The sequence below is a fragment of the Protobothrops mucrosquamatus genome, unplaced genomic scaffold (genome assembly GCF_001527695.2).
Source record: "Protobothrops mucrosquamatus isolate PMUCROS unplaced genomic scaffold, P.Mucros_1.0 scaffold_206, whole genome shotgun sequence".
Classification (NCBI taxonomy): Eukaryota; Metazoa; Chordata; class Lepidosauria; order Squamata; family Viperidae; genus Protobothrops; species Protobothrops mucrosquamatus.
The window spans coordinates 232,326-255,711 of record NW_015386282.1 but is presented as its reverse complement, the minus strand read 5'-3'; the positions used below and the strand labels follow the sequence as shown (position 1 = coordinate 255,711).

Sequence of the window (23,386 nt, the reverse complement as noted above, 5' to 3'; positions counted from 1 at the left end):
AACTTTCAATTGGTTTACACAAGAATACCATCTGTTGGGGGTCACATAAGGACCCATTATATCATGTTTAATGCAGCTTAACAACATGCCAATTGCTGATAAGACTCCGCAGGAGCACACGACCCGCCGCCCTGCTTCAGTTGGGGGCGGGGCCAGGGCTTTCATGTGATTTTTTTCCCCGGCAGAACTACAAGTTCCATCACCCCTTGCGGGAGGGAGGGCTCGTGACGTCTCGTTTGTTGCTAGCGTGCGTTAACCGTTAACGTGTGTTAACGGCTCCCTTCGTTCCACCTGTGGTCGAATGCTTTTGCCGCCACTACCTTCGGCTCGCGTGCTCGCTGAGTTGGTGTCCTCCCCTCACACTCGTTAGACCAGGGGTCCTCAACCTTGGCAACTTTAAGACTTGTGGACTTCAACTCCCAGAATTCCTCAGCCAGCAAAGCTGGCTGAGGAATTCTGGGAGTTGAAGTCCACAAGTCTTAAAGTTGCCAAGGTTGAGGACCCCTGCGTTAGACTTTGGCACCGGGGAGGATGAGCCGCCGAAGAATGGCAGGCTGGGGGAGGGGGAAGTCTTGGCAACGCGGAGTTCAACGCCAGACCGGATAGGGCAAAAGTCGCGGTTTACTTGAGAAGCAGGAAGGGAGAAGCCGGCGGAGCAATGTGGTCGCAGATTAGACCGCATTGCGCAGACGTGCCGATAGCGCGGCGGAATCTCGGTGGGGCGGGTCTCCCCGCGCAGCCGCAATTGGCTTTCTCCCCTTTGCTAGTCCTGGATAGAGTCGCGGTTTGAGCCGAGGGACGGGTTCTTCTGGTGTAGGTGCGGATCTCGTCCAGTTTTTTCATAGCTTTTAGTCCTACCGCTCCCGCAGAGAACTTGCGTCCTAGAAAGACTGAAACGAAAAATCTAGTGTTTTCTGGGTATTTTGGTATTGCCATCGCTAAAAACCCGGCTATGCTTGATGCCAAGCTAATTTTGTGCTGACCAACAGCGCCGCTGCTTATAACTAACTTTATTCTGTTTATATTCTTGTGGAAAACGAAAGGACTCTTACGAATTCCAGAGGGGGTTAGCAGAGAGGTTTATTTGCGCAGGTTCAGAAGCAAAAAGACAGGCGATTCTGCACAAGGAGGGCGGGATTAGACTTCAGTTTTATGCTTTCCTTTTCTTAGGAACAAAGGACTGCACATTGTAATACACATTGTAATACATTAGGATCGTTTCTCATGGGCATACAATGGTAGGTTTTGCTACATACAAAGTATGTGTAATGCGCATTTGGTTAGTCACATATTACTGACACAGAACTTTCCCAGTGATTATGCATTACATCATTATTCTAGCAATTATGCAGACAAATCATTATTCCAGCAATTGTTCATTATTCTATCTTATTTTACCACATTAATATAATATAATATTAATATTATAATATTCTATCAGACCAACCAATTCACAATCACAGAATTGGAAGGACCCTTGGAAATCTTTTAGTCCAACCCCTTGCCAGAGCAGGAATCCTCAGACCATTCCCAACAAATGGCAATCTGACCTTCGTTGAAACTTTCGCTGATAGAGCTTCCACCACTTCAGGAGGCAGGTTCTACACTATTTAAAATTCCTCACATTAAGGAAATTCCTCCATAAAAGTTTGGATCTCATTCTGTAAAGATTGGTTCTTGTTCTGCCCTTAGGTGATAGGCATAATAAATGTGTGCCCTCTTTTCCTGTGACAGCCCTTAAAGCAGTGGTTCTCAACCTTTTTAATGCCGCGACCCCAACTGGCCGTAAGTTGAGGACTAAACTGGTCGTAAGTCGAGGACTAAACCGGTCGTAAGTCGAGGACTACCCAACCGCGCATGCGTGGTTCCGCCCCCTGCGCCGGCTGAGGCGTAGCTGGCAAGCGGCAGAGACGGAGCAGGCCGACCACCAGCTGGCCCAGCCCAAGGGAGGTAAGGCACCCGCTGGAAAAGGGGGGAAAAAATGGCGGACAGCCTTGCTTGGCGACCCCCATGAAATGGTCGATCGACCCCAAATGGGGTCCCGACCCACAGGTTGAGAACCACTGCCTTAAAGTATTGTAAGTCTGCTGTCATGTCTCCGCATAGGGGAGTTTTTATGCTAAACATGCCCAGTTCTTTTAACCATTCTGCTTAGGAGTTATCTTCCAAGTCCCTCTTCATTTTTGGTCTCTCTTCTCTGTACTCTTTCCAGGTCTTCAGCATCCTTGTATTGTGCTGACCAGAATTGGATATAAAATTTGTGGGGTGGCCTGACCAATGCAACATAGAGTGGAAATACTACTTAACATAATCAGAACACTATACAACTTTTGATACAGCCCAAGATTGCATTTGATCTTTTGGCAATTGCACTGGACAATGGATCATATTCTAACAAATACTAGAGCCAAGCCACATACCACCAGTCTTGTACTTGTGTATCTGATTATTCTTACCTAAAGTCAGAATCCAATATTTCTCCTCATTGAAGTGCATTGTATTAGAAAGAGCCAAATGTTGAAGTCTATCAAGAATTTGTTTGAAACCTGATACCGTCTTTTGAAACCCTAGCAATTTCAAAGTGAGTATTACCTTAAAAATAAAAGTGATTGATTTCCAGTTAAGTTTAACCAGGAGTACTAATTATTGCGTTATTTATTGACAGGGCTTACCCATCTGACAGAAGAAGAAAATGGGAATGAGAAACAGCTGGGGTACGAAAGTGAAAGCATAGGTAATGTGTATATAAATGAGGTGATGAGAAAGTGACCACAGTTATCACTGCAATATTATACATAAGTGGAGAAGAAAATATATTAAGTTTTAATCAGATAGAGAAACTGCACTGTGGGGTCTTTTGCTCTCTCTAACCTTAGCTGTTTTCTTGCAGATGTTTCATTTTCCAGCTAAGTAACATCATCAGTACATGTTTATAGCAACTTTTCTTTCTTGCATTCTCTTTCCCAGGTTGTGAATAAGTTAGCAAAAGTTATGAACCATAAGAATCCATAAGCACTGACCCAGATGTCAGAAGAAAATAAAAGAACAACGAACTGCAGAGTGAGTCAAAAACTGAACATAAAATATGCACTGATAACTAAATATGAGGAAAAGATTGATAAAAGCTGTAAATTGATTAAGCTGTAAATATCTCATGATGGTAAGAAATTACTCCATCATTGTTGAAAAAAAGACTTACATGAATGTTTCATGTATCCACAAACTTGGTTGACATTGCAATTCTTCAGCTTAATATACCTTGTATTCTTGAAAATCATTAAAGATCTTTCCCCAATCTAGTATCCCTTCAGTACCAGGTTACCAGTGTCCATGAGGCAAGGAATAATGAGAAGTTAACACATCTAAAGAGGCACCATCTCACCTGTTTCTAGTCTTTTACTTTCGCTATACTACCCAAATGAACTAAAACAGAAGATATTTAATTGTCTTTATTTTTTCAGTTCCATGGTACTTAGTTTTTAATGGTTTGAATTAAGAGATTATTATTAGAACAACCTCTGTAAGCAAGATTTTATAATGCGTTAAACATTAATCTTGATTGTGTTCCTTTTCCAGCAAATTCCAACAGATTAAGCATGATCCAATGGTTTGAATTAACAGATTACTGTTAGAACAACCTCTGTAAGCAAGATTTTATAACACGTTAAACATTAATCTTGATTGTGTTTCATCCACTTTTCCAGCAAATTCCAACAGATTAAGCATGATCCATTGTCCAAATAGAAGATAGCCAGAATCAAATCAAACTACGAATGATTCTGGAGAGTGGTTTAGAAGAGTTTTGCTCCCAGATCCAACCTGTTAGTGAAAGAAATGAGTGGTGATTTTCCTGTTAAGATTTGTCCTTCTGTTTTTGGGAGAGAAATAGACATGTTTAAATTGCTGACTTTCTTTCTACTTTAGGAAGTTACAATTGGGGATGTTATCTCTTTATCCTTCTGTCACTAGAATTTTAATCTTTAGCAGCAAGTTATCTTTGAATACATCAAAAATAGATTATAGTTCTTATACAAATCCAGTTCTTTTGTATTATTCTATTGCAAAATAAACAGTGGTAAAGATAGGTTAATACAGTTTTAGTAAAATATTATTTTAATGTGACAAAGCATTAAAACAATGAAATATCCATATAATACTGTTTTAAAATATTTAACACTTTTCAGACTCTACTAAAAACAACTCAGAGAAGAAATTTGATTGTATAAAAAAGTAAATAATAACATTTTCAAGACATTACTTTGGGGTGGTATGCAGCAAGTAATACCACTAGGTGCTATTCAAAAACAAAAGAAGCAATTTATTGTTTTTGCTATTGTGATGCCTTTGGGAAATTATGGGCCTGGCTATTACTATTACTATGAAGGAGATGGGTGGTTAAGAAATTTGATAAATAAGGTAATAGCAAAAGAAGCTCAGTGAGATAAGCCTACACAGTCATAGAAAGATGCTGTTTATTTTTGTTCATCGGCTTTCTTTTGCTTGGGTAAATTTTCTCTGGGGAATTTTGGTGTAGGAGCTTAGAAAATTTTCAAAAGTTAGGCAGCAAAAAAGAGTACACAACAGCCCTCTATCCAGATATTTTGGACTTTAATATACCCCAGCAAGGAGGTCAGTGATAAGGTAACGTCAATTGTTGCCCAAAATTTCTGCAAGTACCAAATTGCTTATCCTTCTCCCTTTTTTTCCTTTTATTTGTATATTGTACCTTGTGTTTTTGCTTTCTGTACTGAGTATGTTTCATATTGTATTTTTTTCTATGGAACTGTTGACAGTTGCTTTTTTGGAGTGGCACAGAAATATGTTTAATGAACAAGTAGGGACTAACATATTTTGTTTGAAGCTACAGGTTAAGATGAAGTATCTTTTGTAGGAGGAGAAACCATAGTCACATGTTGGATTATGTATCCAGCAGGAAGCTATTTGGACCTTATTAAAATAACATTTTACATATTTTTATTCTGTAAAAAAGTTATCATACAAAATTTGGTAGTATATATCAAATCAATTTTGAATGCAACTGACATTTGTATTGTTTAACAATATATAGGTATCAGAAGCTAGAAGATACTATTTTATTGTAATGAACAAAATAGGAACAATTCCACTCACAAATGGTACTGGAAACAGAATGTATTTTGATATATTTTTGTTTCATTCTGAATATGGTCAATTTTTGTGATTCTGAACACTGTAAACAAACTTCATCCTTTAATACAGGGGTCCCAACCCCTGGTCTGCGGCCTGGTACTAGGCTGAGGCCCGGCTGGAACCGGGCCACTCAAGTGGCGGGCAAGCATGCAAAGCTCCATTTTTTGTAAGGGGTGTGTGGGTGTGCGAAACCATCCCCTCCCTCCCTCTGCCGCCACCACTGTTGCTGGTCCACAAAGCCAAAAAGGTTGGGGAATACTGCTTTAATAAATCTGTTTGAATGTTAAGTTGATCAAACAATAATACTGAAAATAAACAACACTATATATTTGCCCTTTTTTCAAGAAACTGTTCTTGGATGATTAAGACTTACAGTAATCTTGGCATTGTGGTTTTTATATGCCAAATGTATAATATTTGTTGCATTAAAACAAGTCTGAATCCCTAATATTTCTTTGCAATTTTAAAATAGTCACTGATTTCAGCATGAGCAATCTTCAGCAGCATATGATCAGATTTGCATGAACACAGTAGGAATTTTCCTTTCCTGTTTGGGGAAAAATCCATTATACTGAGAGATATATAATAAGTGGATGAAACCATACTTTCAGAAAGTTTTAAAAATCAAAGTTTGCATAAGAGCACAGTTGACATTCTTATTTAAAGTCCAAGATGAGATCTACGGAATTAAAAGGGAAAATGTCTGGAAATGCTGCTAGATTAAAGATTCATGTTTGAGTGTTCCATGGTTATCTTACTTTTTTCTTGCATATCTGCATTGCTGCTACTGCAGCAAACTCTTCCATGTTTGAGATGAGACACAAACTGATGTGTAGAGAGCAGATTCTAAGAATATTCCCAGAATTTCCCAGGTATGCCTATTCAAAAACTTTTAACCAAATATAACATAGACAAAGATGAGATGCCATGTTTATTGGACAAATATGAAATAATCATGATGGCACCTTAATCACTAGATCAAATTGGCTCTCACTATCCTGGCTTTAAAAACATTTTTTTTAATTGTTAAGATAAAAATAGAGCACGTTGGCATTTTTACAATGAGTTTTGCAATATTTCCCCCCAATAATGGTAATGGAGTGAAAATAAATAGACACATACAGGAACAGGACATGGATGATCTGGGAGTGGAGAGTGTGAGAAAGAACATTTGCCCTGAATCCAGGAGGTAAATGAGGCAAGTGTTCCCATTGGTGGAAAAACAAACCACCCACAAGCTTTGCCAAGCCATAGAACTGAAAAGAAAAAAAAACTTTACTTCCAAGAAAGCAGCAGCAGCAGAAGAAAAACATCAGAACATGGAACTTTATTCTGTTTTTACTCCCAATCCTTCACACACTAGTACAAAGCTGACTTTTAATAATAATAATAATAAAGTTGGAAGGGACCTTGGAGGTCATCTAGTCCAACCCCCTGCTCAAGTAGGAAACCTATACCATTTCAGACAAATGGCTGTCCAATCTGTTCTTAAAAACTTCCAGTGTTGGAGCATTCACAGCTTCTGGAGGCAGGTTGTTCCACTGATTAATTGTTCTGTCAGGAAATTTCTCCTTAGTTCTAAGTTGCTTCTCTCTTTGGTTTGTTTCCATCTGTTGCTTCTTGTCCTTCCTTCAGGTGCTTTGGAGAATAGCTTGACTCCCTCTTCTTTGTGGCAGCCCCTGTGATAGCTCCTGCTATCATGTTACCTCTCGTCCTTCTCTTCATTAAACTAGACATTCCCAATTCCAGCAACCGTTCCTTATATGTTTTAGCCTCCAGTCCCCTAATCATCTTTGTTGCTCTTCTCTGTACTCTTTCTAGAGTCTCAACATCTTTTTTACATCGTGGTGACCAAAACTGGATGCAGAATTCCAAGTGTGGCCTTACCAAGGCATTGTAAAGTATTAACACTTCCCGTGATCTTGATTCTATCCTTCTGTTAATGCAGCTTAGCACTGTGTTGGCTTTTTTGGCAGCTGCAGCACACTGCTGGCTCATATTTAAGTGATTGTCCACTCAGACTCCAAGATCCCTCTCACAGTTGCTACTATTGAGCAAGGTACCACCTATACCATACCTGTGCATTTGGTTTTTCTTGCCTAAATGTAGAACCTTACTTTTTTCACCACTGAATTTCATTTTATTAGATAGCGCCCAATGTTTAAGTCTGTCAAGATCCTTCTATATTTTAAGTCTATCTTCTGGAGTGTTGGCTATTCCTGCCAGCTTAGTGTCGTCTGCAAATTTGATGAGTTCCCTATCTATCCCCTCATCCAAATCATTGATGAAGATGTTGAAGAGCACTGGGCCCAGAACAGAGCCCTGGGGCACCCCACTACATACTTCCCTCCATGTAGATGCAATTCCATTGAGGACCACACACTGAATACGGCCAGTCAGCCAGTTACGAATCCATCTGGTTGTGATGCTGTATAACTCACATTTTTCTATCTTATCAAGTAGTAGGTTGTGGTCTACTTTATCAAATGCCTTACTGAAGTCCAAGTAAATTATATCCACAGCATTCCTCTAGTCTACTAATTTTGTCAGCTGGTCAAAGAATGCAATAAGATTTGTCTGGCATGATCTGATTTTGACAAACCCATGTTTGCTTTGATTACCTTCATTTCTATCAATTCTGTCAGTTGCTTCAAATGGCCAAAAACAGGCAGGAAGTAATAAATTATCTTTTGAACCGATGAAAAGAAAAGGTTTTTTTTATGGAACTCAAAATATGTGTTCTCAGAGTTGCTATAGCTCCTGGAGTCCTAACTCTCCTATCTCTAATTCTGCACAAAATAAAAACAAAGGTATACTTAGAAAAATGAGGTACCGTAAGAAGAATTTAAAGATCAAAAGCTTAAATGAATATAGCTGTAAATATAAGCAACCTTGGAGCAAGAATGCGAGTTTGATGCAATGGTTAAGGCATCAGGCTACAAAACAGAAGACTATGATTTTAGTCCCAACTTAGCCAGCCGGGTGGTCTTGGGCCAGTCATACTCAGCCCTAGGAAGCAGGCAAGAGCAAAATACAAGAAATCCAAAAATCTTGCCAACAAACTGCAGGGACTAGTTGGACGATTACCAGAAATCAATACAGACTTGGCTTAAAAATATCAGAAAATGTAACAAATCAGGTTTCTGAGAACATTAGGTTTTAGATATTCATTTCTGAAAGGAATAGGAGAGGGAGCAAAAGACTCCTAAAGAACTCCCAACTAGCTGCCCAGATAGAAAGCCAAATAAAGTTATTTCAACTACTATCCCGGTTAATGTAATGCTTCCAATCAGATATTTTCTGGAGACAACACCACTCACTAGTATTACAACTCAGCATGACCTGTTAAAAAAATCCAAGAGTAGAAAAGAAAAAAAATCCTCATATGGAGTAACCTTTTAAGTAAATTTGCCTCTTCTGTTTTATCAATATTTAAAAGAATACTTCCATATGGAAAGAAATGGGCAACATGAGCAGCTCTGAAGTATTCCATTGTACTGCCCTCCTTTCAATTTTTTGGTGTTTCTTTACATAGAATTATTTGACTTGCATTGATGCCATAGTGGACTTTGTTAATTAGGAATGTCATGACTTTTTCCTTTGCCAGTGAGGCTATCTAGGCAGCCTGAGGCACTTTTTTCTTTTTTTCAAAGAAAAAAATTGAGTTCAATATTATTTAGACAGTTTACACAGTTTCACATATATTAAACATTGCTAATTTCCTCTTGTTGCGATTCCCAGCACTCACCAAAATATGCTCCAGAAGATAGGTGTATGTATATATGTATTGTTGGAAAAATATTTGAGAGAGTTACAAGACAAAGTTTCATAAAACACTATTTCCACTGAAAGCTTCAGCAAATCAAAAAATCCAGCACTAAAGAAAGGATACCATCCATTCTCATTATTAGCATTAATATTAAATTCTCCCATACATAACTTATCGGGCAGTGAGGGATTTTTGTATTTTCGGTTTTGGGCAAATTCATCAGTGTCTTTCCATGTGTTGTTTAAAGTCATCTATGAATGTTCTTCACTATTTTCATTAACTTATATATATATATATTAAAGTTTTGACTAACAGTCTCTTGTAGAATTCGCAGCAGAAATTATTTCTCAGTTTAGAGGTCTGGTTGATTCTTACTCTACATTCCTATCAGTGTATATTCAGAATTCTCACTGAATTTAGCATATGCTGCACTAGACTTGGGCATCATGATTAAAATAAAAGTGTATCCATCCCACATTCTGCAATCATTTCTAAAGTAGCAATTTATGTAGTCATCTAGCCATCACTGGGTCAACTGATCTCTTCCAAGGACAGGTTGTTGGAAGGACTGGGTGATGCTATAAATGAGCATCTTTATGACTGTTGCATAACCCTTAAGAGATAAAGGCATAAGAAAGGATATTTTATAAAACAACCATTCTGCTTCTTTTCCATTACAATGGCCAAGAAGAGTTTTTAACTTCTGAAAAACAACAAGACTAGCTAAACACTTCTAGTTAATCGCCTGTTATGTAATTGTTGTTGCAGAGAGTGAATCATTCCAATGTATAAAAGGTTACATGTTTTACAGTCTTTTACTGCCACCTTATGTGATTTCTTACCACTGCATATCAGACCAGAGATTACAATACTACCATTTTCCCATCATAATGAATAGCTTCAGCATATAGATGGTTGCAGTGACAGAGAAAAGGGTTTGACCATCATGTAGAGGGTGGAGCGATCATACAGTAGTTAACAGTAGTTTCTGAGCCCTATGGCAAAATGCCATTGTATCTCTTCCTCTCTTCTCCATATCTGTTAAAAATGCAGAAACATTGCCTGCTTTCATATAATATAGGACATAGTCTTACAATAAAAATTTGTTTAAGCATCATATCTAGCACCCCGCGTCTGAGGTGGCTGGCTGACTGGGACTAGGGATTGCTGAATTCTGAAGCAGAAGCAATGCAAAGACCCAGATTATTTATCTATTAGATATGTTTGTCCTTTTAATATTGGATGGGGCTCTTTCTTACAGAATAAGAATCAGAGTCGATAAGGACTTGACGTTGATTTGTTGGGGGGCACTTGGGCAGAAAATTATATGGTGATTGGTGGTGAGAATCTGGTGGGAGATAGATGGCAAGTCACTCTAGCAGAAGATACGAACTTCTATGAATTTATGAACTTCTAAATTCCATTTATTTATTGAAATAAATAGTTGTGTATGCATCTCAGTATGCTCAATAATATCACTACTATATGAGCTTCATTGGCTCCCAGTAGGTTCTTGGATTCAAGATGCTGGTAGTCATTTTCAAAGCCATTTATGGCACTGGGATGGGTTATTTGTCAGATATCCTGTTATTTATGTCCATCCCAAAAAATCTGGGCCTGCTCTGGATCCTTTCAATTAAATAGTGCAATCTGATGGGATCTAGGAAGCATGCCTTCTGTGTTGTTGCACTTAGGCTCTGGAACAACATATTGTAGCAGAATATTTGAAGGGTCCAAGTTTGAACTATAATCCACTCATATTCTTTTAGAACATTATTATCACAAACTCAGCTAAAAAGCCATTGGGCATTTGGAATTCTCAACTGCTATCAAGATAAATTAATGTTAATTGCAGGAATGTAAGCCTAGCTGGGAAGGATTAACAATTACATTTTAGAGACTGATGCTGGCTCCTCCCTGATTCATAGTTGTATAAAAAAGAGGGGAAAAACCCTACAAGATTTGCAACATTCTGATTATCTCAATTAATTCTAGTTTTCTTGTGGAATCTGATTTGGACAGTGTCAAACGGGTGATATTGTTTAATCCAGAGCATCCACTGTAAAGAAAAATTGACTTCTTCCTTTCCGTCCCTCATTATAAATTCCAATACACATATGAACTATCCCATTCAGTATAGTTAACCCTATCAATCATGTTTCATTCAAATAAAAGAGTACTTCCATAAAGAGGGCTTGTAACCCATCCCTCTTTAGGCTTCTTTCTCTTCAACCTCTAATATCAATGCTGTCAATATATTAATTAATGCTTAAATTGGTCCCTGAGATTTATATAAACCTTACTCCAGTGGCCTTCTGAGAAGTCCACTGGAGTAAGGTTTATATAAATTGGAGTCAGGCCCATTTAAGATATTAAAAACATAAGCCTATTCTCCAGGCACTGGGCCATGAAATTAAATCTGTTTTTAGGGGGTTATTGATGTGGATATTCTGGGAGTTGAAGTCAACATATCGTCATGTTGCCAAGGCTGAGAAATACCTCCTTAAACCGTTATTTCAGCCATTCCTTAACTGTAAAGCCTTGGTGACAGTGACTTTATCCTCATTTTAGACTATTGTAATGTGTGATAAGTGGAGCTGCCTTTAATGGATAATTTGGTACTTTCAATTGGCATAAAAAGCAGTAGCCAAATTTCTGATAGGGGAGAGACACTACTACTATAATACTGCTACTTTGGCTGCTTTATTAGTTATCAATAGGCTTCTATTTGTAGTAGCTTTAACCTAAAAAGCCCTACAGTTCAGTTTCCACTTAACTTGATATCTGCTTCAGATGGATTCTGCCCATCCTATAGCATCACCTATAAAGCTTCTGGTTCTAATGCCTCAAGAGATGGGGAGGATGTAAACTGAAATGCACTTTTCTCATGGAAGACCTACCAGTCTGATACATCTTGCCACCAGGAATGCATTTGACCCTTTGCTTTTTGTTTCCTGCGAGGTAAGAAAGACCGTTTTGTTTTCAAATTTACTGGTGATGGTGGACTATCTTTAGTTGGGATTTTATTTTATGGGCTGGAAATAGTGGAGGGTTTGAGGTATGTTATTTTATTGGACTTCTTAGCAGTTTTTTTTTTAACGCTTGTAAACAGTCCAGAATCTTGGGGCAGGGAGGTGCAATGCTAAAGAAATAATAAATTTGCTCTTCTTGCATCCCTATGGCACTCCACATATTGATGAAATTGCTTGTTTATTTTAGTAGCCTTTATCGTTGGAGAGTTCCTATTTATGATGCTAGGATGAAATAAATTGCAGGAGGAAGGGAACCCCTGCAAGGACTCGAGGTGCCTGGCTGCCTCTAAAGATGCACAGAACTCGACATAGCCGGAGAGGTTTCCCAGCTGCATGAGACTCTCCGGTGGTTTTGAAGCCTGCAGCCCCTTTGGCAATCCAGTCCCCTCCCGTCTCCACCACCAGTTCCCGGGACGACTCCCGCGGTGTCTAGCAAGGCCGCGACCTGTAGGAGGAGACTGTGCGGCCTTTTTCTCTCTCCACCTCCGGCTCTCGCCATTGTTCCCGCCCCCTCGCCGAGTGTTTCAGGCCTCTGTTCGCTGTGGCCGCCGCGGGGCCGCTCGCCGTCTCCATCCCGGCTTTTTCTGCCGCAGCCAAACCAGCCTCCTCCTCCATCTCCTCCTCCATCTCGAGCTCGTCTCGCCGCTGGTCTGTTCCCGAGGGGAGATCCCAGGCCTCCGACCGCCATGTCCCGCTATACGCGGCCTCCCAACACCTCGCTCTTCGTCAGGAACGTGGCGGACGCCACTAGGTGAGAGATCGGAGGGAGGCGGCCTGTAAGCTATAGGGAGCGGCTGCGGGAGCGCGGCGGGCCTTTCGGAAGAGCGGTGCCCGTCGCTTCTATTTTGGGAGCAGGGCCCCGGGGCAGCGACGAGGGCTCGGCTGGAGCGTAACGAGCGGCCCCGGGTTAGGGATGGGGGAGAAAGCATCACCATTTTCGAGGAGGTTTTATTTGTTTTAATCCCCCCCCCCCCGACGTCTGTGCATTTAATACAGGGGTAGTCAACCTTGGCTCTTTTATGACTCGTGGACTTCAATTCCCAGAATTCCTGAGCCAGCTTAGCTGGCTCAGGAATTCTGGGAGTTGAAGTCCACGAGTCATAAAAGAACCAAGGTTGCCTACCCCTGATTTAATACATGCACCAAATATTAACCTACTGGGCGAAGATTTGCTTCTCAAGGCCTCTGGGGCCTATCCCAGGGGGAGAACGTTGTTCATTTCCTTGCTAATTTTTTTCCAAAATGTTATTGGGTGTTAAAAAGTCCTAGAGTGCACTATTGGAAAAGTACGACTTTAGGGGGAAAAAAATGAAGCCTCTCCATAGGATTAAGAAGTAAGAGCAGGATTTCCCCCCCCACACACACACACAATTTCAATTCTCCCCCATGCCTTGCTCTGAGGGGGCAACAAATTGATTTAATTCCTATGAGGAAGACTAACTTGCTTTTGTATCACCATAGCAGTATGTTTCTCTGGGGGAAATCTAGCTGCATGCCCCAACATGTTGGTCCCAAGATTTGGGGAGACCTTCATAGATTTTTATATCTTCCCAATGTGCTTTCAGTGAAATGTAAACTGAGGCCAAGTATATCATTCTGTAGATTCAATCTCACCTTCCCTTTCTTTTGATATTATTACCCCCAGGCCTGAGGTTTAATTGAAACTCATATAACTTAATGATGCAAATGGGAATTAGGCTTCTGTAATTTTTTTTAAAATACAAGGTAGGTTCTGTAAATTTTGAGATGTGAAGATAATAATTTGGAAGTGGATTGTATTTGCTGAAATTCTTCCCTGCCTATGAAGAGGCAAAAACTTTGCATCCAGTTGTTTGCAGAGGTTTCAATTCTTCCTGTGTCTTGAAAAGTCTTATCGTGTTAAATGATAAGATTTTTGCTCTCATCTTAACTTCTAGTAGATATAACATGTTTACTGTGTTTCATCAGAATCATATAGATTAATTTTCAATTTTTATTGATTTTAGTTCCCTGATTAAATTAACATTATCAGTTACTATTTTTAATATACATGCTAAAGATGCCCCCAAATTGAATTTGGCTCCTGGTAATTGCATCCATGCAATTTTTTTTGACAAAATTATTTGTTATTGCCTTTTGTGTGTGTGTGTGTGTGTGTGTGAGAGAGAGAGAGAGAGAGAGAGAGAGAGAGAGACAGACAGACAGACAGACAGACAGACAGACAGACAGACAGACAGACAGACAGACAGACATTTATTCCCCATTCTAGTCATCAACCCTGAGATTCCCAAGTTGTCCTTCACCCAAATATAATCAGGGCTGAGACTGTTTACCTCCTTAGATTTATCATTTCGAAAACGAATATAGTAAACTATTTAAGCATTTTTTTTCACATAGGAGATCTTTATCTAAAAGTTTTTATAGTTATCCTATCTTCCCGGGACTTAAAAAGAGAACAGAATAAATAGATTGTACAACATTTGAATCCAAATTAGTCAGAGATGTTTTGGATCTAGCATAGCATCTTCCCCGGTACCTATCACTAGCCCCTTTAAAGGATGCAAACTTTTTCCTGGGCTTATTGGTAGATGTGTAAACTCAGGATAATAAGTGTTTCAAATTAGGAGATGATGATATTATTATTATTTAGCATATGATAACATGACAGCAGTAAACATACATACACAATCCATGTAATTATATATAAAACTTCAATGCGGTATGGCAGTAGCCTTATAACTGGATGTCCAATTCAGCTATTCAGGCGATCACCTCTGGCGTTGCTTTGTGCAGATCTTATAGGGAATCAGAGAACGCATATATTGGGCAATCTTGCACAATATGTTTAATACTTTTGAGAGATGGTAACAGGGCAGCCTATCCTGCTGCTTCTGAAAGCCTCTTGAATTCATAATAATATTTTCCTGAACACGCATTGCTAGTTTTCAGGAACTATCAAGAAATACAGAGAGTGTACTCACTTCTGATTTGAAACACCTTTGTTCAAATCTAAATACTGCACACATCTGAGTACAAATATAAAACAATATTTTGTGAATGGAACTAGAATGTGTTTGTGTAGTTCTTTATCCACTATTGAACCACCACCCTTTTATCTTTGCATTAACAGAAAACTACATCCCTATGAAAACTGCTGTTACAATTGCTAAATCATATCCTGTCTTTATAACCTCTGTTTCAACTCCTGAATTGATCTCAACTCCTGTAACTCCCTGAATTACCTTTAATGCAATAGTCAGGTAATGAGTGATAAAACTGGCGGTGATGGTTTTAGAGCAGGAGGAAAAACATTCCTTCAGCGCTACAACCAAGAGTAACTTAAGTTTATCTCACTCATGGATGAGGGCAACATCAGGAGATCTGATAGATAGAAGAAGGATGCTTCCAGGCCATGTTTGTGTTATAGTTTAGGTACCAGGAGGGAAAGGGTCTTGGTCACTTATTTGGGAGTAGGAAACTTCTCTGACAATTTCACTGAATTTGTTTTCATTGTAACGGATCCGTAAATTATAGGTTGCCTACCTACAAACAAATGATGCTGTGGAAACTCCCACTGATGGAAAAACCAAGGATGTTGTTAGCGAATTATCTTACCTGCTGTTGATCTAGCAGGTTTCTTTCTGCAGCAAGATTTTTGTAGGAAAAAGATAGAATGAAAAACCACAAGGATAGTGAATATGATCACTTTCATTGCTGTATTATATCCCCTTCCTATCAGAATATTCCATGAGGAGAGATACTCACAGGAATTTAGGATGCAAGGCCTCATATTCTGCCTGGGTAGGGAGGGGGTTTTCTGTGATTTCTCTTTCAAAAAATGATCCAATTCCTCCTTGTTTAATGGGAATTTCAGAATTAAACTATTTCTTTAAAGATGAAATAAGCAGTTAATGATTTTCTTCTTTGTTCACCAAAAAATTGGGGAGAATTCATAGCTGTGCAGTGGGAAAAGTACTTTTATTATTTTACATTATAATACAATTGCAATGTAGATTGGCCCTTTTGCACCAGCAACATACATAATCAAGAAATGCTCTATTGAAACAAACAGATTAATTTTGGACAAGGCAAACTAATTAGGATCATGGCTGTTTAAACATTTAAAACTTGCTTGCTAAGATTCTAATGTGGATCTGTACCACCATTCTTTTCACACACACACACCCTTGTAGCTGCTAATTATGTTTTTGAAATATGTACTTTGATGCTCAGATATTCCATCTTTATTTATTGGTTGTTATACTTAAACAACAAGCAATGAATCAAACACACAACTGTTTATGCACTAACTGAGCATACGTATAGCAGAATATAGTAAATTCAGATTGGTTTGTTTAAAGCCAGGCTTGTAGGGATTTCCTTCAGTTTGGAGAGATAGCATTTTTTTTAATGCAAAGGCTTTGTTCTAACCAGAGTGGAATTTCTTTTAATTTTTGTTAGAGAAGTAAGACAATTCCCTTGTTTATAATAGGATTTTTGTTTATTTGCAGTCATTCTCTATGACAAGTGTCCAAATAAATTTATTTTTAGCTAATGATTAAATGATTATTCTGTCCAGCCTACCAGACATTTGTATAAATACCTAGTTATTTAGTTGTATAATCAGAAATCATAGAAGCAAAATTTAACCCAGTTCCAGCAGTTACCCCATGATTCCATTTTCACAACATAGATTTTGTGGATATTGAATTAATCATTTTCTGAGCTCCTATCACATGTTTTTTGGGCTTAATCAAATAGGTTAGACCAGGGATTTTCAAACTTGGCGCTTTTATGACTTGTGGACTTCGACTCCCAGAATTCCTCAACCAGGCATGCTGGCTGGGGAATTCTGGGAGTTGAAGTCCACAAGTCATAAAAGGGCCAAGTTTGAAGACCCCTGGGTTAGACCAACTCTGACCCCTCCTGTATCAAGACTAAAAGAACAACAAAGTTCACACATTGTGCAAATTTTTTTAAATGTGTTATATCCTGCCTTTTCTCCAGGATCTCAAAGTAGCACATACATACATACATACATACATACATACATACATACATACATACATACATACATGTATTAAACAGCTTTTAGTTTGATATTATCCTGGTGTTCGAATTTATTTATTTTATACATACATACATACATACATACATACATACATAAATACATACATACATACATCATTCTCTGTTTCAATTTTTAGATGTGCGTTAGATTGAGCTGGATAACTAGATTCTGAGGTGAGATTTAAAGGTGAAGGTGGAAGTTTAACCTGATTTTACCTAGTGCTAATCTAACATCTTAATATTTGTCCTGTACTGCAGCTATTATGTTTATAACTAACCTAGTTAAGCTTAGTATTTTACAATACATAGTATAATGTATTGTCGAAATGCAGTTCTTAATTACTAATTAGTATAGGTCCTTCAGTAGATGCAATGCTTCTCTGATCCCCATTTATTCAATTCACTGTAGTGCATGATCATTTTTATGAGATCTTGTAACCCTTTTCAAAATCATCACTACACATTTTTACTGTGTACAGAGGTTTTCATTTTCTCTTTCCTGAATTAATTTAATTGTAGACTGCATGTTCAGCTACCACTATATTTGTGAGAGGAAAAGGTCTGCCTTTACTTTCCCATAGTGTTCTCACTTTCATAAGTCCTGGTATCTACCAGGCTAAATTGTACTCTCCTTGGATTTGAAAAGAGGACAATGTATAATAGCAGTTTCAGGAAGGGAGAAAAACTTTGAGATGTTCTTGTTTGAGGCCTTTTTTGTCATGCATTTAGCTGCCTAAATTGTTTCACTGTTCAAATAAAGAACACAAATAAAAATGGTTCGTTATTAGAAAAATAAAGTTAAAGGGAGGTTTTAAAGGTTCCTGTCTGTTTTTGCTTAATATAATAGTCATATATTTGAAAGTACTCAATATTTGCCAGTTTTGATTTCCCCAAATAGCCAAAGTAGTGGTTAAAGTTTGAATTAATACCACAAGAAATTTTAGGATTATACAAAGTATTTCTTTAATATTTTTAAATATAGAAAACATTTCCTGGGTACCAGGTGCCATTATATAGACACACTCATGTTTTTTTGCCTTATTTCTAAAACACTTCAGGCCTGAGGATTTGCGCCGTGAATTTGGTCGATATGGCCCTGTAGTAGACGTATACATTCCGCTTGACTTCTACACAAGACGCCCACGAGGATTTGCTTATATACAATATCCTTTATTTCATTGTATTGTTATTGCGGTGCATTGTTGTTATTGCATCCTAACTTAATGTATTTATTTCTTTGTCTCAGAAAATGTAAAGCAGTCCACAGTGGCTGGCAAGCACCCCAAAGTTTGAATGAACCCGGTTAGATAGAGTCCAAGCAGGCAAGCCAAAAGACACCTTAAAGTTCAAGCTTCAAGGAATAAAGAGGGAGGGTGGAAAAAGATAAAAAGAAAACTGGAAGAGGGGAAGTCCTTTTTCAAGGAAAAAGACAAAGCCACAACACCAAGTTAAGGCTTCGGCTTTCCGACATTTGCACGAGTTCCAAAGTCAAAGCCAAGTCTGATTTGGTTGGTTCTACGGCCCTTGTCAAGTCCATCTAGCAAGCCCAAAAGAGTAACGGTCAAGATCAAGTGACATGGAGGTAACTGCCAAAGTTTCCTTTTGTATCTTATCGCTCAAAACTCTTAAATTTCAAGTCAAGAATTTGTTTGTTTATAACTGTTCTAGTTTTAAATACTGTTTTCTTAAATTAATACAAAATAATTGTATACAAATATTTGTTGGTTTTTCTATTAATTTATTCCCTAACAAAATAGATATAAATGCAATAGCGCTTGTTTTGATTATCTAGCACAGTTTTTATATTATCAAATTGTATTTGTTGTAAAAGAATTAAAAAAACAGCAAAATGAAAAGGAAGTCAGATGATTATGAAAGCAAATGGCAGAATAATATTGAACTATATTTTCAAATTCTAAACTGTGGTTATCCATCAGATGCTAATGAAGGCCCTTATTGTAAGGTGCATATTCTAACTATATGTACACCTATTCAGAGATGCACTACAAATATAAGGGCTTCAGTTATGCAGAGAATTCCTTCCTGTCAGGACTTTTGGCATTCATATAAAAGAAGAAGCAAATTTGTTACACAGATATGCCATTGAAATGAAATGAAGTTAGCCTGTACAGGAATTTTGTATTCGTTTCAGTGGTCAAAGATTTTTGGATTTAAAATGTATTCAGTCTTCTGTATTTTGTGTGTGACATTGAGATGCTTCATATTTTGCAGCCCACCAGCTATATGTGTCTTTCATTGCTGCTTTTAACTAGTTTCAGATGTTGATTTATTGCATTTGTTTACTTTTGGCCAATGTTATATATACCCAGTATGATTCACTCAGCAAGCCATCATTAAAATAATTAAGTCTGTAATGTCTGAATATAGACAAAGTGTGAAGGGAGATTTACAATTCCAAACACAGCTGGCCAGGATTTTGAAGTCCCACACAAAATACCCACCAACCTTGTAATAGATAATGCTAGCAAATAAAATCTACGTACTAACTTTTGCATGCCTGTGCAAAATTAGAATGATTACATGGTAAGGTAATGATATCTTCTATCTATTCTGGGACCCTGGTAGATGCTTGACCTTGATAGAATGCAAAGCCAGTAGTGTTTTGAAACATTTAGTGAACCCCTGGAAGTGAATTGTGGCCATTGGTCCTTTTTCCTGAATGGGGACGTGGTCTTCCTTTCACACTTTGCATATTTCTTAGCATATGCCTTGATGAAATGTTAGTATAATTAAGAGACCACGTAGGATATACAACAGTTAAGCTTTATGTAGAATATAAAAATAAGATGATTTATTTTAAAAATATTTGAGTGTGTGATCTATGATGTATGATACAATGTTTTGCTTTGTGCATGTTTAAAGTGTCCTTAACAGACAGTCATGTTTGAAGATGTTCGTGATGCAGAAGATGCTCTTTATAACCTCAATAGAAAGTGGGTATGTGGCCGGCAAATTGAAATACAGTTTGCACAAGGGGATCGCAAAAGTAAGTGAAAATAAACACATCACTTACTTATTCTGCAAATATTTATTTAAGAAAGTAGATTTTCATATTGCTTAGAATGATACAAGCACAATAATCATGACAGTCACAATGTAGAGGGACAATTTATTAAAATGTAAAAGTAATAGCATGCTAACAATGTAAGATGATTCTGTTTCCTTGCATTCTCCCAGTTTTTGTTTTAATTTCCAGCCCCAGGTCAGATGAAGTCAAAAGAACGTCGCCAGTGTTCTCCAATGGATTATAGAAGATCAAGAAGCCACAGCCGAAGGAGGACACGTAGCCGAAGTTCATCATGGGGCTGGAGTAGAAGACACTCTGACAGCTTTAAAGAGTAAGATAGTTTAAATATCAACCAGTGTAAAAAAAAATGCTACTTCATAAATTAGGGAGTTTATTATGATTCGGTTGCATAAACTGCTTCAAGAGAATATAATGACAAGGATGATAACCAATGAGGGAAAGGAAATGCTGTTCAAAATCATTTTGGAGCATAGAAATACCATAAATAATGAATAATGACATCTCTTATATGTATAGGTTCAGTAAATCTGGCTCCGTAAAAAATAATTTGAACACTTAGGACTAGAGATTAAAATTAATCCACGATGTAGAGTTATTTACAAATTCTTATGTTTTATAACTTTGAAGCACTTATCTTTGCTTTGCATGCTGTCTCTTAGCGGTTGTATTCTTGTTGCCGTTGCAAGGTACAAAAAGTACACACAAGATCTACAAAATACAATTCGGAATGGTTTCAGCAGAAGGCTAAACAATTTAGGCATGTTATCCAAGGAAGGTCCATCCACATTCACTTTCTGGGATAATTTTAAATTGTTTGGATCAAATAAAGATCTAATACTGTGGATGATTTGCAGGTCAAGACGTAGACGACATTCTTATAGTCAATCTAAGTCTCGCTCAAAATCTCTTCCAAGGCATTCCAGCTCACCAAGACGATCTGTCTCGCCTCAAAGGAATTCTACCTCTAGAGGAAGATCACGGTCAAAATCATTGCAGAGGTGTTCAAAATATGCTGAGAAGTCGCCATCCGGCTCCCACCGAAGACGTTCTACTTCAAGGACAAAGTCGCGGTCACATCCAAAGCGCTCAGGCTCAGTTACCAGATCATTATCTAAATCTCCGCGGAAACATGCCAACTCCAGTTCTCGCTCTAGAAGTTTCTACCAGAGAAATAGTAACCAGTCGGTATCTGAAGAAGATTAATGTGTTTTTCTAACAATTTTTTATGAGCACAACTAAGAACAAAATTTGTCCAAAATGTAACTGAAATGTAAGATAATTGAATAATGAGAGATCTTGCTATGTTCCTTTGGTCCATATTTTAATAAGCAGAACTCTTTAAAATTTGCTAACATTAAAGAGAAACATTTATTTAGCCTAGATTAGTTTCAATTTGAACCTAAGCTCACTCTATTGGTGTAAGTTAGCATTATGCTCTGCTCTTACATCATTTTCTTTTTTGGACAGGATTGTCTTTGGACCTTTCTTCCAAATCCTTGGAACAGCAAAAAAAATTATGCTACTGTAATTTTGTACTGGCTTAAGGGTGCACACAGGTCTGTCCTGTGCTTTGTAGTGGAGTTGAAAGGGAAGGCCTTTCTCTACCCATTTCTACTTACTTCAGTAGGTATTGCAGTACAGTTATGTCAGTCTGCCAGAAATATGGATACGCTAATGGATCAGATTTTCCTTTCCACCTATGCAACTCATTTGCCCCCCCTCCCCCCGAGATTTCCAAGCAAGACTTAAGTGTAGAAGGAGATGAGCATGCGGAAGTGAGTAAGTAAAAATCAAAGTAAAATTGCATGCAGTTCAATGCTTGAATGGTAGATCTGCCCTTGGGATAGGATTAAATGTTCCAATAATTTGTTTTTTTTATATTGGTTATGGTAACAATTTCACTGCTGTTGCCCTTATTTTATTTGGCCCTATTTGGTGTCTTTTTGGTGATACCTAGATTTTATTGGAGGACAACCATTCATGTATATTCTTCAGACAAGTATGTTTTAAGAAACAAAAATTGATAGGAAGGCACTGCAACTCAACTTGCAGGTTGTAAAGCGCCTTTAAATTAAACCTTGTCTATGTTTCAGATTAGAGAAGCATGTTACAGTGTAAAGGGAGAGATACTTGTATAACATGGAGATACATGTATCACATAAGGCAGAAGTCCAGCATTTGTCTTAATTTCATAGTTAAAACTATGATTAGATCTTGCAATATCACTTCAGACCTTCATTTGAAAAGAATAATACAATTAATATGCAATTCTCTGGACTAAAAATATGAATTTACATGAATGCGTTGTAACATTGCATTGCATTAGATCTCACTTTGGTTGTCAGATGGAGGTGAATTTCAGGAAATCATTATTTTTCCTTAAATGATAAAATATGGTTGAACGTTGGATTGCTAGATCGAATGTGGCATGTGAAAGGGTGTACAAGAACACTAGTGCAAATGAAGTGCTAAAATGACTTGTAGTACTTGATATGTTCTACTTTGAAACCTTCCTCATTTCATTAATAATAACATAATTTGCCTGCAAATAGAAAAAGAGCTTGGCAGTGAAATGCCAAGTCTGGATTTTTTTTTATTCCTGGATAGGCTGTCTCTTCTGTAAAGAGCTTAAAACAAAATATAAATTTCATAATGTAATTTCCATCTGCAGACTGAACTGGTACAGTTCATTTTCTCATTACATACTGCTATTTAGTGGGAACAGCTTTTGCTCTCGTGCAGCAATCTTTTGCTCTGCAACATGAATAATGATCACAAAATGATTAATTTGATTGAAATTAATGCTTATGGAAAACAGATTAGTCAAACAGATTTTTTAAAAAGGAGATAATTAGAAATATAATTTGGGGTTATTGTAATATAAGTTGTTAAGCACATGATTTTCATGTGTGGTTAAATGTTTTTGTGAAACTCTTATGTTTGTTGTGTAAAATCTATCACATCTATATTTTCAAAATATCATTGTAGTAGGTGATCGGTATAGATGACACCAACAAGCATTTTAAATTCTAAGCCTGTAATATGATTTAACAGTTAAGCGACTCAGTATAAAGTCATTATTAGCGTGTTTAACTCAAGTAACAGAGGGTATTCTAAAAAATTTTGTATTTTACAATATATGATACTGTGCATTGTGTAGTAATGTTTGGAAACTTATTTGTTTTTTAAATGTATAGTAACTGATGTCTGTTACATGGTACAAGCACTGCATTGTATTAAAATAATTGTAGTGGCAGTAAAACTACATTTCATGAGCAAGTGTTGGGAGTATCATTGTTATTTCATAACTTAAAATAT

At 37.6% G+C, this 23,386-nt stretch overlaps 1 protein-coding gene and 1 long non-coding RNA gene across 2 annotated transcripts; both read left to right on the top strand.

Annotated features, from left to right (window-relative positions):
• Window positions 1-2,218: 2,218 nt before the first annotated feature.
• On the top strand, window positions 2,219-3,049 carry LOC107296797. The gene is made up of 3 exons (XR_001549103.1): window positions 2,219-2,581; window positions 2,666-2,734; window positions 2,968-3,049. It is a non-coding gene; the product is annotated as an uncharacterized LOC107296797 (long non-coding RNA).
• Window positions 3,050-12,585: 9,536 nt separating this feature from the next.
• SRSF12 (serine and arginine rich splicing factor 12) lies at window positions 12,586-23,386 on the top strand. The gene is made up of 5 exons (XM_029286177.1): window positions 12,586-12,721; window positions 18,078-18,199; window positions 19,919-20,026; window positions 20,237-20,378; window positions 20,983-23,386. The coding sequence occupies exons 1-5, from the start codon at window positions 12,657-12,659 to the stop codon at window positions 21,269-21,271; spliced, it is 726 nt and encodes a 241-aa protein (XP_029142010.1). The 5' UTR covers window positions 12,586-12,656; the 3' UTR covers window positions 21,272-23,386.

What these genes read in the sequence shown, in the direction of transcription:
- SRSF12 (XM_029286177.1), top strand. Translation starts at nt 12,657, where the DNA reads ATGTCCCGCTATACGCGGCCTCCCAACACCTCGCTCTTCGTCAGGAAC. An exon ending in ACAATATCCTTTATTTCATT is followed by an intron (nt 18,200 to 19,918) that starts GTATTGTTATTG and finishes CTTAACAGACAG; the next exon opens with TCATGTTTGAAGATGTTCGT. An exon ending in TGCACAAGGGGATCGCAAAA is followed by an intron (nt 20,027 to 20,236) that starts GTAAGTGAAAAT and finishes TTTAATTTCCAG; the next exon opens with CCCCAGGTCAGATGAAGTCA.